Genomic DNA, 16,526 nt, shown 5'->3' on the forward strand with positions numbered 1-16,526 from the left:
GGCAGGTGGTGATCATCAATGGTAAGGAAGCTGAGGCTCTTAGAGACACAGGAGCCAGTGTGACTGCAGTGAGGCAGCACCTGGTGTCTCAAGAGCAGGTTGTACCCCATGCCTACTGTAGGGTTATCAACGCTGATAAATCAGAGAGTCAGTGTCCGATGGCTCAAGTTCCCTTCGAGTGGGGGGGGGGTCTCTGGTACTCTACAGGTCTGTGTAAGGAAAACCATGCCTGTTGACTGTTTGCTAGGGAATGACTTGGAGCACTCCCCTTGGGAAAAGGTGGAGAAGACGACTCACCTGCGGATGGTGGGTCTACCTGACTGGGCGTGCGTGACCACCCGGTCGATGGCAGCCAGTAGGGGTGATCAAGAGGTCCTGGGGCCTGAAGGAGAGGCCCAGGAACCGGCCTTAGGGAGAAGGCGCAGGGGGCGCGGGAAACCGGCCCCTGAAGTTCCCACGGTCCAGGAGGAAGCAGACCTTGAGGGGGATGCCCTGGAGCCTACAGGGGAACAGATCGCCGAACTTGGGGACCTGCCTGAGCTGACCCATTGGCAGCAAGAAGGAGGACCCTCCAGGGAGGAATTCTGCAAGGAGCAGAAAGAATGCCCTTCTCTCGTGGGTATGCGGCAGCAGGCTTCAGACCAGACCAATGGTGTTCAGGCCAAAACACATTACGTGTACTGGGAGAACGACCTCCTGTATTCAGAGCCTAAGGCTGCTGAACCTGGGTCAGCCCGTGTGCTGGTGGTACCCCAGAAGTTCAGAGCCTTCCTACTGGGTCTGGCTCACGATGTGCCTTTAGCAGGACATTTGGGGATGGACAAGACCTATGACAGGCTTGTCACCCACTTTTACTGGCCCCAAATGCATAAGAGTTCAGACGCTCATTGCAGAACCTGTCCGACTTGCCAGGCAAGTGGGAAGACCGGAGGGAAGAACAAGGCTCCCCTCCAACCCTTCCCTGTGGTCGGTACGCCATTCCAGCGAGTGGGTATTGACATCGTTGGGCCTCTGGACCCCAAGACAGCCATGGGCAACAGGTTCATCCTGGTCTTGGTGGATCATGCCACCCGGTACCCTGAAGCCATCCCTCTGAGGACAGTGACGGCCCCCGTGGTGGGACGTGCACTGATGGGAATTTTCTCACGAGTGGGATTCCCTCTAGAGGTGGTGAGCGACAGGGGGACCAATTTCATATCCAAGTATATGAAGTCCCTTTGGCAAGGGTGTGGCGTAACGTATAAGTTCACCACGCCGTACCATCCCCAAGGTAACGGGTTGGTTGAGAGATTCAACCGAACCCTGAAAGGCATGATCATGGGCCTAGAAGGTCCGATGAGGCGTAAGTGGGACGTCCTCTTACCATGCCTACTCTTTGCATATCGCGAGGTGCCACAGAAGTCCCTAGGGTTCAGCCCCTTTGAACTACTGTACGGCCACCCCGTGAGAGGACCACTGAGTTTGGTAAAGGAAGGCTGGGAGCAATCTCCCAGGAAACCTCCCCAGAATGTATATAGCTACATGCTGGCCTTCAGAAACCAGACCAGACGCTTCAGACAACTTGCCGAGGCAAATCTGGAAGCGAGCCAGGAAGAAATGAAGCGGTGGTACGATCAGAATGCCACTCTGGTCGAGCTTCAGCCTGGACAAGAGGTGTATGTCCTGGCCCCAGTGGAGCCCTGTGCCCTTCAAGATAAGTGGACAGGCCCATTTGAGGTTGTGGAGCGCAAGAGCCCCGTGACATACTTGGTGGACATGAAGACGCCCAGGAACCCTTTGCGGGTCCTACATGTCAACCGCCTCAAGCCCCACTTGCGAAGGTCCGAAGTGGGCATGTTGTTGGCAACTGATGACGGAATGGAGGAGGAGTCGGAGCCTCTTCCTGACCTCTTGGTGGCCTGTGAGAAAGACGGGTCAGTGGATGGAGTTAACCTCTCACCCACCCTGACCGCCGAACAACAGGAGGACTGCCGCCAGTTGCTGGGGCAGTTTCCAGATCTGTTCTCCCTGGTTCCGAGTGTCACAGATTGGTGCGTCCATGATGTGGACACTGGAGACAGCTTACCTGTGAAGCATAAGGCTTACAGGGTGACTGACAGGGTCCGGGCCTGCATCAAGGAGGAGGTCTCCAAGATGCTTGCCCTCGGGGTGGTTGAGTCTTCCAGCAGTCCTTGGTCCAGCCCCGTGGTCTTGGTTCCGAAGGCTGCTGCGCCGGGAGCCACACCCGAACTCCGGTTCTGTGTGGACTACAGAGGACTCAATACAGTCACGAAGACTGACGCGCACCCCATCCCCAGAGCTGATGAGCTCATTGATCGGCTGGGGGCTGCTAAGTTCCTTAGTACGTTTGATTTGACGTCTGGGTACTGGCAGATCGCCTTGACCGATGGGGCAAAGGAGAGGTCGGCATTCTCTACACCAGATGGGCATTTCCAGTTCCGGGTTATGCCATTTGGAATGAAGAATGCCCCTGCCACCTTTCAGAGATTGGTCAACCAAGTGTTGGCTGGACTGGACGAGTTCAGTGCCGCCTACCTGGATGACATCGCGGTGTTCAGTGGCACCTGGCCAGAACACCTGCGACACCTCTGGGAAGTGTTGATGGCCCTGCGCAGAGCAGGCCTCACAATCAAGGCAAGCAAGTGCCAGATTGGGCAGGGTTCAGTGGTGTACTTGGGACACCAAGTTGGGAGTGGCAAGGTAGCACCCTTGCAGCCCAAAATCGAGACCATCCTGGCTTGGGAACCCCCCAAGACCCAGACTGCAGTGAGAGCCTTCCTGGGGCTCACTGGGTATTACAGGAGGTTTGTCAAGGGCTATGGCACGATCGTGACCCCCTTGACAGAGCTGACTTCGAAGAAGCAGCCCAGGAATGTGATTTGGACTGACACCTGTCAGAAGGCTTTTGACACCCTGAAAACTGCCATGTGCACGGCGCCCGTGCTCCTGGCTCCTGATTTCTCCAAGGAATTCATAGTGCAAACAGACGCTTCAGAGCATGGTGTAGGGGCTGTTCTTTCACAGATGACTGAGGAGGGCTTTGACCAACCCGTAGCCTTCATAAGTAGGAGGTTACTTCCACGGGAAAGTAGGTGGAGTGCAATAGAGCGTGAAGCATTTGCTGTGGTCTGGGCGCTGAAGAAGCTAAGACCCTACTTGTTTGGGTCTCACTTCCGAGTTCAGACGGACCACAGGCCCCTCAGATGGTTGATGCAAATGAGGGGTGAGAACCCGAAACTGTTGAGGTGGTCCATTTCTCTACAGAGTATGGACTTTACGGTGGAACACCGCCCTGGCACCGATCACGCCAACGCTGACGGTCTGTCCAGATTTTTCCGCCTTAGTGATGTGGAACTCCCTGGGGAAGGGTAGTTCCCCCCACATTTCAGCTGGAGGGGACACATGTTAGACCTGGCACCTTGGCGTGAGTCTCCCTTCCACTTTTTGCTGATGTGCCTCCGATGTTTTGCTGGTTTTTGCGATACTCAGGGCACTGCGCCACGGCTGACCCGTGCCGCAGTGCAAGTGCTCCCTACTGTAAATTGTACATGCGATTGGTATCCATGATTGGTTCATTGGATTTACTGTTAGTCCCTAGTAAAGTGCACTAGAGAGTGCCGGGGCTTGTAGATGCCAATACTGCTGGTGGGCCTGCAGCGCTGGTTGCGCCACCCACCGAAGCAGCCGTAAAGATGTGTCTGGGAACTGCGACCGCAGAACCCGCGTGCGGTCTCGTACTGTCACGATAGCTGGGCAAGTGCACCCACTTGCCAGCCCCCGAACCTTCCCTTGACTACATGTTAGTCACCCCTATGGTAGGCCTGCGGGCAGGGTGCGTTGTAGGTGTAAGGTAGGACAAGCCCTGATGTGTGTGGCCTGTCCTAGTAGTGACTTACAACCAAGACCGTATTTCACTATTGAAGGCTACCTGCTCCATTAGGCCAGACTGAGCTGCTGGAATTATTACACCCTATAATCCCAGCAGGCTCCAGGAGCATGGTAGCGCGTCGTGTTTAGTATGCCTGAACTCAGGATGATAAAATATTTCTTTTAGTAAAGTTTATTTTAGTATCCTGGGTTTGCAAATGCTACTTTTAGAAAGTTAGCATTTGCTTGCTTAACCATTTCAGCCCGCCTCTGCTGGTATGTGTATCTGACTGTCTGGGACGTGTGAGTGACAGGGCTGGGGGGATGACAGGTGGTGAATGTGCAGATTACACCTTAGTGGGAGGTAGGAGTGGCTCTTGACTCAAACTGTAGCTGTGCCCTGCCACCACAATGCTGGCTCCACCCTCCTGGGGAGCGACTGATGACTCAGCCGGCCCCTGGCCCAGGAAGGGCGAAGCCCCCATCAACAAGGTACTCTGGCAACCCCCGTCCGCACAATGCTGGCTCCACCTCCTGTGGGGCGTCTGATGCGCCTGCCCCTCACACTGAAAGCAGAAGCCGGAGTACACCCGCCGGGGTACTCAAGGACTGAGAGTGGCTATGCAAAGGCCCCCCTGGCCTGCGAGAACAAAAGAATTGGCCTATTAATGAAGGAGCCCTGCTCCTTGAAAATTAGATCCTGTTTGGGCCACAGAAGGACTCTGCCCTACGAGAAGGACCGTGAGAGACAAGGGAGGGTGCTGACTCTTGCCTGTGTCTGGTGCCTTGCTGCTGAAGGAGAGGAAGAAGAAAAGACTACGAGAAGACTTTTGCTTTACTTTGTGCCAAACTCTACTAAAGAGATCTCCAAGGGCTTGCAACTGAACTTGCCCCCTGACCAGCGTCCCAGGACCAGTGGACGCTACCCCTGAAAGAAAGCGACTGCGGGTGCTGACCATCGCTGCAGTACCGACGGAGGAATCTCCTCCAAGGCGACGACATCTACCTGACCACCGTGACCGGGGCCCAAAGCAACAGCGAAAGCAAAGTGAGGACCAGCCGCCGCTGGCCCGAACACCGTGACCGCAACTGCACCGGAAGCCCGAGAGCAAAGCGAAGGAGGACCCGTCCGGTCCAAGCTCTCGAGTGGACTGCGCTACGAGCAGCCACTCACCTGCAAAGAAGGACAGTTGCCCTGTGAGAATCCGCAAGGTCGGTAACCTGCCCGACAGTTCAGCTGTGAGCGCACAGCTGCACCGGCACTTGGCTGGGTACGTCCTGCACTTGGGGACCGTACTGCCACTTGCCACCCCCGCACAGCCGCCGCCGCCAGGGTCGGAGCGGACGACCAGGAGAGGACCCTGCCGCCACAGAACACCGCTGCCCCGGATGACCCGTGAACTGCTCGGCTGAGAGCCGCAACGAACAGCGACCCCGGGAAGGCAACGCGACGTGGGACAGATCCCCTGGAAGCCGTCTGCTCCACAAGAATCTGCCTAAGGGCCCTAAGAGAACGCTTAAACTGCTAGAAAGAACTGTGGTAACCTGAACTGAGTAATTTGCAACCGTTATAGTAAAGTACATTGACTGTATTCACAAGCCTGCTTAAAATCTATATAAAGATATATATTTTTACAGAATACAGTCTGGTCTCGTTGTGTGGTGGGTTGGTTGTAAAGGTGTACTATTGCAAGTGTTTAACCCTATGTGCCCCAAAGATTAGCCTACGACTGCTTAAGCCACACTACCTAGAGGGTAAGCAGAGGTTGTCTGGAAGGTAACCCTCAGCCCTGACGAGGAAGAGAGAGTCCCTGCTTGTCGCTAGTGTTGCACTGCGCCAACTAGAGCCTCCCCCTTCCTACAGACATCATCCCTCGGGGCATGGCCTTTTGATTTCTTTAAAAAAAACTATTGGGGAAGGGGACCTCGTGGCCCCCCTCCCAGGCCACTTATGGCCCCAAAAAATGTAAAAAGAAGGGGGGGGGGCTACATAGCCCCCCTTCTTAAAATTATTATTAATTTTTTTTTACTTTTGGGGAGGGGGCCGCATGACCCCCTCCCGGGCCACTTGTAGCCTTGGGGACCCCATCCCCCAAGGCTGGCCCTCTCCGTTGGGGACTGTGGGGGGTCCTCAATCCCCCCCGGCCCCGCCGGCTCACGCCTCCTGCGGTACCCGGCATTGCTTTTCCACACGGGGAGCAGCTTACATGCTGCTCCCGATGTGGAAAAGCAATCTGCTTTGCTATTTGGAAGAGAGAGCAGGTTTCCTGCTCTCTCTTCCAAATAGCAAAGCAGTTTGCTATGGCAGGGTGGGAGCTGTGAGGCTCCCGCCCTGCCATAGCAAACTACAGTGTCCCGGGGGTGGGCACACTGGGACACTGCAGGAGCCGGCCCTGGGGGGTGGTGGTTCCAAGGGCCTTCGAGGGCTCCAGGAGGGGGCCCCCTCCCACCTTTTTTAAAGCCCCGGGGAGTGGTGGTCCCCAGGGCTGGGTGGTCCGTCACGGACCCCCCAATTTACAAATATAAAGCCCGGGGAGGTGGCGGTCCCCTGGGCGTGTGGGGGGGTTCAAGCCCCCCCACACCCAGGATTTTTTTTAAATTAAATCAAAAATAAGCCCCAGGGTGGTGGTCCCCGGAGCTGCGGGGGGCAGTGTGCCCCCCTGCAATTTCAATGTAGTCGAGCCCCGGGGGTGGCAGTCCCTGGGGCTCGGGGAAGGCCTTAGAGGCGCCCCCATTATTAAACTTTTAAGCCCCGGGGTGGCGGACCCCGGGGGGCTGCCAAGGGGGCCGTGTGCCCCCCGCAATGTCAATCAAGTGGAGCCCCGGGGGTGGCGATCCACGGGGCTCGGGGAGGCATTAGAGGCATCCCATCATTAAACTTTTAAGCCTTACGGGGTGGCGGTGCCCGGGGCTGCAGGGGGGCCTTGTGCCCCCCGCAATTACACATGCTTTTGCCCCAGGGGTGGCGGTCCCCGGGGCAGTGCGGGGGACATTGGGCCCTTCACACTTTATTTTCATAAACATGCCCCCGGGACTTGGCCCCCCAGGGGCTAATTATCATAGAAGCGCGGGAGCCCACACTTCGTTTTTTTTTAATCGTCAAGATCCACGCACGCTGCGCGGATTTTGCCGATTTTTTAAAAAAAAATATTATTTTGGGCCCTGGGGGTCCTTGTGGGACCCCCTGAGCAGAGCTAAGGGGTCAGGGTGTTTCTACCCTGCCCCCTTTTCGCTTTTTGTACATTTTTTATTTAGATTTCTTGTGCCTCGGTTCTACCGAGGCACAAGATGGCTGCCAACACTTCCTGACTTCAAGTGTTGACAGTCAATTAGAATACAGCTCGTGCACGGCAGGGTGCGCGTATCCTACGAGGCCATAGATATATATGTACTTTTAATTGTAATTTTCTCAGGGACTACTAAATGGATTTACATCATTTAAGCAAAAGGCACGAGTCTGAACAGAGGACTACCTCTTTGCTAAATTTGGTGTAATTCCGTTCAGCAGTTCGGGCTGTACGGTTCCTATGGAAAATTGCATGGGGAAAACACGTTTCGAGACCCCCCTTTTTTCTCGGCCCCCGATTCACGAATCACACTGAGACTTCCAGGATAGGAGTGGACCGGAGCGCATAAATAGTTTTGAAAATTTCGCGAAAATTCGTCAACCGGCGCCAAAGTCATTCCAAATATAATGCTTTGGATTACCTATGGAAAATAGGTCATAACTATAACTATCTACTGGCAAGCGCCAGTAGGTAATATATATATATATTCACACATTTGCCCATATGGCACTTCTAAATTAAATATCATATATAGACTATGTTGCTCTATTTAAATATATACAACAGGATCAAAATCTATAAAAAGGAAGTGACAGAAATGAAGCAACATAAAGTTCAACGAGACAAACAGGATTATATGTCAGGACACATTCTGACATGTGCAAGGAAATTCGACAAAGCCAGATTGGAGTTGGCGAAGGATAGAACACTTAGTCAATTGATAAAGATAGAGGAGAATCCAGCACTGATCTGCGTTCCGACCTGGTGTCCAATGAGTTCCCAATCTGCCACACAATCAGTAAGGATGTCTTTTTCCTAGGAATATTGACTGATTAAACAAAACAACGAAGAGCCCTTCGAAGACCAACAGAGAGGCAGAGGCAGAAGGTTCAAAACCAGAAACAACGCAAATGCAGGAAAAGAAAAGAACACTGGCATGGAAACACGGGCCAAGGATAAAGGAAATTATAATGGCTGAACCAATATCCTAGCTAATGGTAATTAACCTTTTTTAGAGGGAACTTACAGAAACAGTGGTGCAAGTTTTAAGGAAGGGCTTTCCTTCTGCCTAGACATGCCACTAGATTATGCAAAAATACAAGTTGACTTATATAAATTCACCCAAAAGCTAAAGTTGTACAAGGCGAATGCCTTGAAGAAACAAAAAAAGGACATCGCAGACACCAATCTGCCAAGGTGCAAGAACATTTTTACATATTCGTTGGTGATACAGAAACACTATATATAATGTATGATTTAAGTGTATCTGGGGGAGGAACACCACTCGGGGAACTCCATGACCCATTTGATTCCATGTTTATAAGAGGCTTACCCTCTGCCTATGGTATTGATACAGGCACCAAAAGTGAGACAAGCTTCAGACTGCCATCCAGGCATGTCCCACCAACACCAAGAGACCACATAGATATATTTTGGGAAGTTATTCACTAGTGAGATACTCAAACTCAGGTCCCAAATAGAAGCAATATGATTAAAAAGCAATGGGAAGCAGCAATGTTTTGGGACACACATATATGATTCTGAAAAGATCAGATAGAGATTTGCTTGTGTGAAAATGTTTTTATGTTTGAAAATGATTTGTTTAAACAGACTCGGGACTGCTATAAACACCAACTTCACCCCCAGCTACGCCAATTTGGTGATGGGCTGGTGGGAGAAGCAGGTGCTCTGTGGCAGCGACCTAGCACACTGGATAGAGAAAATCAGTGTCTGGGTTAGATATATATATGATGTTTTCTTTGTTGGGATGGTGATGAAACTGAATTAAACACCTTTGCACTAGCTCTTAAAAGACCCAATATGAATTTGAAGTTCACCATGCAACACAGTCAAAGGCCCATTTATTTCCTAGATATAAGGCTGACTATTGTCGATGTGGTTTTAAACACAGTACTGTTCAGGAAACAAACAGTGGGTAACTCAATCCTACAGGCATAAAGCTGTCACACATATAGTTTCAGATGGAGTATTCTCTACAGAGAATATCTTCGACCCAAAAGAAATTGCAGCTCTGAACAGTTCCCAAAAAATAAAAGGTGAGATAAAAGACTGTTAGCGGTGGATTATTCATGCAAGGCACTGAAACAGGCAAGCAACAGGGCAGATAAAGAGAGGAAGATCTATTTTGTTCTCCCCCAACTAAGGACCAGCCTGGTAATGTACCTATTCGGTTCATAACTAATTTCAGTAACAAGGCTGGGAAATTGAGGCAGATTCTGAAAAATATATGGGGAGTCCTGATGCAAGTCAATGTTTTAAGAGAAAAAAACGCCCCCCCCCCCCCACAATGACCAACCAAAGAAATGTGTCTTTGAAACATATGCTACAACACAGCCACCTAACTGCAAATACAACCAATTGGTTGGGACAGGGCAGGGGTTCCTGTTGTTGCTGCCAATGTAAGGCAGATTATCTGCATTACACATACTCGAATCCCAAATTATCCTATATGCTGGTTGTATCACTCCGCTGGGAATGAGCACTGATAAGGAATTACATTTGCATCTTTAAGGAAACAACATAGATGAGCCTCCACAATGAATACAGCTTTGGTGCTTAGTTTGCATTTTTTGGTTGGTTTTTACTGTGGTGAAGGGAAATTTTAATGCAATGGCATGTGGGACGTAGGATGAACAAAAACGTTTGCTATCTTATTACAGGTTTTTTTTTACCTATTTAACCTTGTGTATCAGTTAATTTTATGCTGCAGGTAACATATCCACTTCCTTACAGGACCTTGTGGCAGAGAATGAGGAAGACCTGAGATTAGCCAGGTATGGACAGTTGATCTGCATGGGAAAGGTGTACTACGTAGTCATGGAACCTTTCTCCTTTGGGGAAGATCAGTTAATAGTGGTAGGGCTATTGTAAGCTTCATATATGAATAGGACAAATTTACTTGTGCATGAGCTAGCTGATCCTCTCAACATGTTTATTATTTTTACTTTTGATTATGTACTTAGTAACGATGATCTAATGTGATTAACAGGCATCAAGCAATGATACACAACTTCGAGTGCTCTACCTCAACACTCGCTCCATGGTGAAACAACAGCTTGACCTATTCCTCCTGCTCACCACGGATAGACCTGATGCACTGCTATTGACCGAGACATGGCTCACCCCGGACTCCCATCCGGATATTCTAGCTGCCCTTCCTCCAGACTATTACATCCTTAATGTCAATCGTCCTTTGAACCGCCCCGGAGGCGGAGTAGCGGCCATTATTCATAAAAAGTTCAGATTTCTCACTTCCGTTTTGCTTACTTTACCTGGGACAGATATCATAGTCATCAGCTTGGAAACTGAAGGTGGTGCCCTCGCACTTGTACTACTCTACCGCCCCCCTCTGTCGATGCCATCTTTCCCCTTATCCTTGAGCGAACAGGTAGCTGACCTACTTACTCATAACTCTAGAATCGCCATATTTGGCGATTTCAATTATTGGTTCGACAACGACCTAGCAGGGCCTCATGCTACTGAGCTTTTTGAAACACTGTCCTGTCTGAATTTGACACAACACATTACCCTACCTACCCATACCAAGGGCCACATTCTTGATCATGTCTGGACCCACAACCTCGCCCTGTCTCGCCCAATCATCTCCCCTTGTCTCTGGTCAGATCATCACCTGATAGAGGTTACCATCATGATCAAAGGGAACATTAAGGCCCCTACCCTTCCTGGTGGACAATGTCGTAAATGGAACTCCTACGACTCCCAGGGGTTCCTTGACTTTGTGACAAACACCCGCCCCATCATTAACCCAGAATCTGGTATCGACTCTATGGAAGACGCAATAACCACCTGGCTGCAATCAGCCAGTGACAAATTCGCCCCTCTCACCAGATTTGCTCACACTAGGTATGGCAATTCCCATCGCTGGTTCTCCGAGGAACTTAAAGCTCAAAAATTAAAGTTACGCCACCTAGAACGCAACTGGAGACGGGGTTACTCCAAGGAGGACCGCGCAGAGTTTGTGAGGGCCCGCAATGAATATAAAAACGCTATTACTAAAGCTAAGGCTTCACATATCTCTGAAAGAATCGACTCAGCCTGCAATAAATCCAAAGAAATCTTTAAAATCATGAATCATTTCTCATCGAATCACAGAGTACTTCCCTCTCAGGCTCCAATCCAAGACACCTGCAATGCGCTCAATACTTACTTTATTCAGAAAATCGCTGACATCAAGAACGCTATCTCTCCTTCCATTTCCCCTAGTCCTTTAGACTCCTCCCCTCTCAACCCTTGCACCTTCACTCAGTTCCCAGCTATCACCCCCAGTACTCTTGCTGAGCTCACGACTCGTATTAGATCGGGTTCTCCCGAGGACTGTTGTCCACCCCCGGTCCTTAGGGCAGTCTTCTCAGCTCTACCCGATAGCATTCTCCCCCTTTTGAACACTCCCCTAAGTACTGGTACGGTCCCCTCCATGTTCAAACAGGCCATACTAGTTCCCCTCCTAAAAAAAGCCGGAGCTGACCCCGCCAATTCTGCCAATTATAGGCCCATCTCCCTCCTACCTTACACCTCTACACTTCTGGAGGCCCATGTGACAACTTGCCTGTCGGCATTTATAGAGAGTTCTGGCTTCCTGGAACCTAACCCAGCCGGGTTCAGACCAGCTCACTCTACCGAGGCAGTTATTCTAAAAGTCATTGATACTCTTCGGGAAAATGCCGACAGAGGGTCCCCACAGGCATTGGTCCTTTTGGATCTCTCGGCCGCGTTCGACACGGTGGACCATGACATCCTTCTCCACCGTGTCGGACAAGCGGGCATCCAGGCCCCTGCACGGGATTGGATTAAGTCCTTCCTCTCGGGCAGAGTGCAAACAGTCCATCTAGGCCCCTTTACTGCAACCCAGGTACCCACCACCTGTGGAGTCCCTCAGGGATCCTCCCTCTCACCATTACTTTTTAATTTATACCTCCGACCGTTAATTCATTCACTAAGTAACTGGAACTGCACTGTCCTCAATTATGCAGATGACATGCAGATTATTTTTCCATTAGACGCCCTTGATGCCGCATCTAACTTCCAGGCAGTAATGCTGCACATCCAACAATGGATGATTTCCAACCAGATCAAATTAAATCCGGAGAAAACAGAACTCATCCTGCCTGGCACTAGCTCGGCACACTGGGGGCCACAATTTTGGCCAGACGAGCTGGGCACTGCTCCCACTCCGTCGAGTGCGGTAAAAAGTCTGGGCGTTACTATTGATAATGACCTCTCTCTTAAAACCCACGTCGGAGCCATTATCTCAGCCAGCATGTTCCAGCTACGTAAAATCCCAAAAATTTCTCACCTGCTTTCCCATGAGGCCTTGGTCCAAATCGTCATTTCTCTTGTCCTCTCCCGCCTCGACTTTTCCAACTCTCTTCACTGGGGCCTACCCAGGTCCCTGCTCCATCGCCTCCAGATGGTGCAGAACCAGGCAGCAAGACTCATCTGCAAAGCCCCTAAATGGCAATCTGCTAGACCCCTTCTGTCCAAGCTGCACTGGCTGCCCATTGAACAAAGGGCTGCCTTCAAAATTGGATGCCTAATCTACAAGGCCCGGCAGACCAAGTGCCCGGCCTTCCTGAAATCCCTCATTAACCCACACTGCCCGGCTCGTAACCTCCGTTCTGCCCATCTCCTCCTCCTCACCATCCCGGCGATCAAGCTAAAAAAACTGGGTGGCCGGAGATTCAGCTTCCTGGCACCCAAGCTGTGGAATTCTCTCCCCCTACACATCAAAACGTCTGACACTTTGCTGAGTTTCAGAAAGAGCTTAAAGACCTGGCTCTTCTCGAACTCCCACTAGCTCTCAGTCCCACCCCAATCACAATCTCAGCGCCAGGAAACCTCCGGTGTCAGTGCACTTTATAAATTCAGCTTAACATTAACATTAACTGTCTAAGTACGTATATGGATACTTTACCCCTAAAATGATTCCGGATGAAACAATACTGTATTTAAAAATTGCACCAACAAGAAATTTGTCACTTCATTAATAATAATTGATGAAATGTTATATGGTCAACAAGGTCATATTGGGCAATTAATCTACCAACTACCATTTTTCTTAGCCTTCAAAAAACAAGAAACTATGGTCCATGGACTAACTTGGCTACTTTCCACCATCAATGAACCATCCCACTACATGACCACATGTCACAGTTCAGGATATTGTTTACTGTAAGGACTGATCACCATGATTTTGATTGCCTATTAACTGACAGAAAGTTAATTAAATATAGATTTCTTAGTCTTGACTGAAATTGTGCTTTATGTAGAAAATTGATCAGTCTTTTGACTGTTTTTGTTATTGTCGCAACCTGTATGACCCAGTTTAAAAGTGCAAGAAGATGAACCTGAAGACATGCGACCAAGACCCTGTGTAGGTCAAAATGCGTAATTTGTTTTCTGCCAGATTAAAAAAGACTTGAAACAACAAAAGATCTGGAGTGGCCCATCGTTTTCATCAGATCAGTGAGAACGTGTATATGTGTGTGTGTATATATATATATATATATATATATATATCTATACTACTATTATAAAGAGAGAACACAAACCTTTTGGCAAGGTAAACTCAGGAACCACAGCGCCAATCCACACACCCGATACATTGTAGAAATTGTCAGGGTGTGCAGATGGACATAGGCTATAAAAAATAAAAATAAAACGTACATTTAAAAATATAACTTTAAAAAAAAAGTAGTGCCCTGAAAGTAGCGCCGACCGCGACGCTGCTCTGGCCGTGACGTAGCGCTGGCCGCGACGTGCGTGATGACGAGGAGGAGAGACATGGAGCTGCGGTGAAGTGAGGAGCGCGGGCGCGTCATGGCGAAGAGGAGCGGCGGTGAAGTGAAGATCGCGGGAAGGAGCGGCAGCTCAGGTAAAGTAAATGCTCATTGAAATCAGGGCGGGGGGGAGTCGGGCCGGGAGGGGGGCGTGAGCGGGTGTGCACAGAGGGACAGGCGGGAGGAGTGGGGGCGGGAGGGAGTGGGGGCGGGAGGGGGTCGGGGCGGGAGCGGCTATACTGCCCCCAGCCCCTTTCTGCCCCAGGCAACGCTGGAAAAAACACAGTTGATGGACAGAATGTAGAACAATGTCATACATTCACCCCAGTACAAGGATCTGGGCCTAAATCCATCGTTTTTTTGCACTCCACACCACCCTGGGTTAGACACTGGCTATATGCAAATCAGCTCTGACCCTGTACTTCATGGGAACAGTCCAGTCCGAACTACCAAGCCATGTCTTTCTCAGACCGGAATCAAGCATCCAAGGACCGGTTTCTGGCTATCAGCCTTCATGAGCCTGGATAGCTTGACTCCAGTGGTGTGGAGAGCCTGGGACTCACGTCTGAGTATACCCAGCACACTCGGGGTGAAAATTGCAAAAATCACAATTGGTTGGGACAGGGCAGGGGTTCCTGTTGTTGCTGCCAATGTAAGGCAGATTATCTGCATTACGCATACTCGAATCCCAAATTATCCTATATGCTGGTTGTATCACTCCGCTGGGAATGAGCACTGATAAGGAATTACATTTGCATCTTTAAGGAAACAACATAGATGAGCCTCCACAATGAATACAGCTTTGGTGCTTAGTTTGCATTTTTTGGTTGGTTTTTACTGTGGTGAAGGGAAATTTTAATGCAATGGCATGTGGGACGTAGGATGAACAACAACGTTTGCTATCTTAATTACAGGTTTTTTTACCTATTTAACCTTGTGTATCAGTTAATTTTATGCTGCAGGTAACATATCCACTTCCTTACAGGACCTTGTGGCAGAGAATGAGGAAGACCTGAGATTAGCCAGGTATGGACAGTTGATCTGCATGGGAAAGGTGTACTACGTAGTCATGGAACCTTTCTCCTTTGGGGGAGATCAGTTAATAGTGGTAGGGCTATTGTAAGCTTCATATATGAATAGGACAAATTTACTTGTGCATGAGCTAGCTGATCCTCTCAACATGTTTATTATTTTTACTTTTGATTATGTACTTAGTAACGATGATCTAATGTGATTAACAGGCATCAAGCAATGATACACAACTTCGAGTGCTCTACCTCAACACTCGCTCCATGGTGAAACACCAGCTTGACCTATTCCTCCTGCTCACCACGGATAGACCTGATGCACTGCTATTGACCGAGACATGGCTCACCCCGGACTCCCATCCGGATATTCTAGCTGCCCTTCCTCCAGACTATTACATCCTTAATGTCAATCATCCTTTGAACCGCCCCGGAGGCGGAGTAGCGGCCATTATTCATAAAAAGTTCAGATTTCTCACTTCCGTTTTGCTTACTTTACCTGGGACAGATAACATATTCATCAGCTTGGAAACTGAAGGTGGTGCCCTCGCACTTGTACTACTCTACCGCCCCCCTCTGTCAATGCCATCTTTCCCCTTATCCTTGAGCGAACAGGTAGCTGACCTACTTACTCATAACTCTAGAATCGCCATATTTGGCGATTTCAATTATTGGTACGACAATGACCTAGCAGGGCCTCATGCTACTGAGCTTTTTGAAATACTGTCCTGTCTGAATTTGACACAACACATTACCCTACCTACCCATACCAAGGGCCACATTCTTGATCATGTCTGGACCCACAACCTCGCCCTGTCTCGCCCAATCATCTCCCCTTGTCTCTGGTCAGATCATTACCTGATAGAGGTTACCATCACGATCAAAGGGAGCATTAAGGCCCCTACCCTTCCTGGTGGACAATGTCGTAAATGGAACTCCTACGACTCCCAGGGGTTCCTTGACTTTGTGACAAACACCCGCCCCATCATTAACTCAGAATCTGGTATCGACTCTATGGAAGACGCAATAACCACCTGGCTGCAATCAGCCAGTGACAAATTCGCCCCTCTCACCAGATTTGCTCACACTAGGTATGGCAATTCCCATCGCTGGTTCTCCGAGGAACTTAAAGCTCAAAAATTAAAGTTACGCCACCTAGAACGCAACTGGAGACGGGGTTACTCCAAGGAGGACCGCGCAGAGTTTGTGAGGGCCCGCAATGAATATAAAAACGCTATTTTAAAGCTAAGGCTTCACATATCTCTGAAAGAATCGACTCAGCCCGCAATAAATCCAAAGAAATCTTTAAAATCATGAATGATTTCTCATCGGATCACAGAGTACTTCCCTCTCAGGCTCCAACCCAAGACACCTGCAATGCGCTCAATACTTACTTTATTCAGAAAATCGCTGACATCAAGAACTCTATCTCTCCTTCCATTTCCCCTAGTCCTTTAGACTCCTCCCCTCTCAACCCTTGCACCTTCACTCAGTTCCCAGCTATCACCCCCAGTACTCTTGCTGAGCTC

General features: G+C 49.8%; 1 protein-coding gene across 1 annotated transcript; it reads left to right on the forward strand.

Moving 5' to 3' along the window:
* Positions 1 to 10,530: 10,530 nt before the first annotated feature.
* On the forward strand, positions 10,531 to 15,095 carry LOC147677850 (uncharacterized). Its single transcript, XM_086945591.1, has 2 exons — positions 10,531 to 11,877; positions 14,958 to 15,095. Exons 1-2 carry the CDS (start codon positions 10,531 to 10,533, stop codon positions 15,093 to 15,095), a joined length of 1,485 nt encoding a protein of 494 aa, XP_086801717.1.
* Positions 15,096 to 16,526: the final 1,431 nt, after the last annotated feature.

This window comes from Lissotriton vulgaris, chromosome 12 (assembly GCF_964263255.1).
Source record: "Lissotriton vulgaris chromosome 12, aLisVul1.2, whole genome shotgun sequence".
Lineage (NCBI taxonomy): Eukaryota > Metazoa > Chordata > Amphibia > Caudata > Salamandridae > Lissotriton > Lissotriton vulgaris.

Excerpts from the sequence above, each read along its gene's own strand:
- LOC147677850 (XM_086945591.1), top strand. The coding sequence starts at position 10,531 with ATGCCATCTTTCCCCTTATCCTTGAGCGAACAGGTAGCTGACCTACTT. Across the intron at positions 11,878-14,957 it reads CCGACAGAGGGTCCCCACAG|GACCTTGTGGCAGAGAATGA; the intron begins GCATTGGTCCTT and ends ACTTCCTTACAG.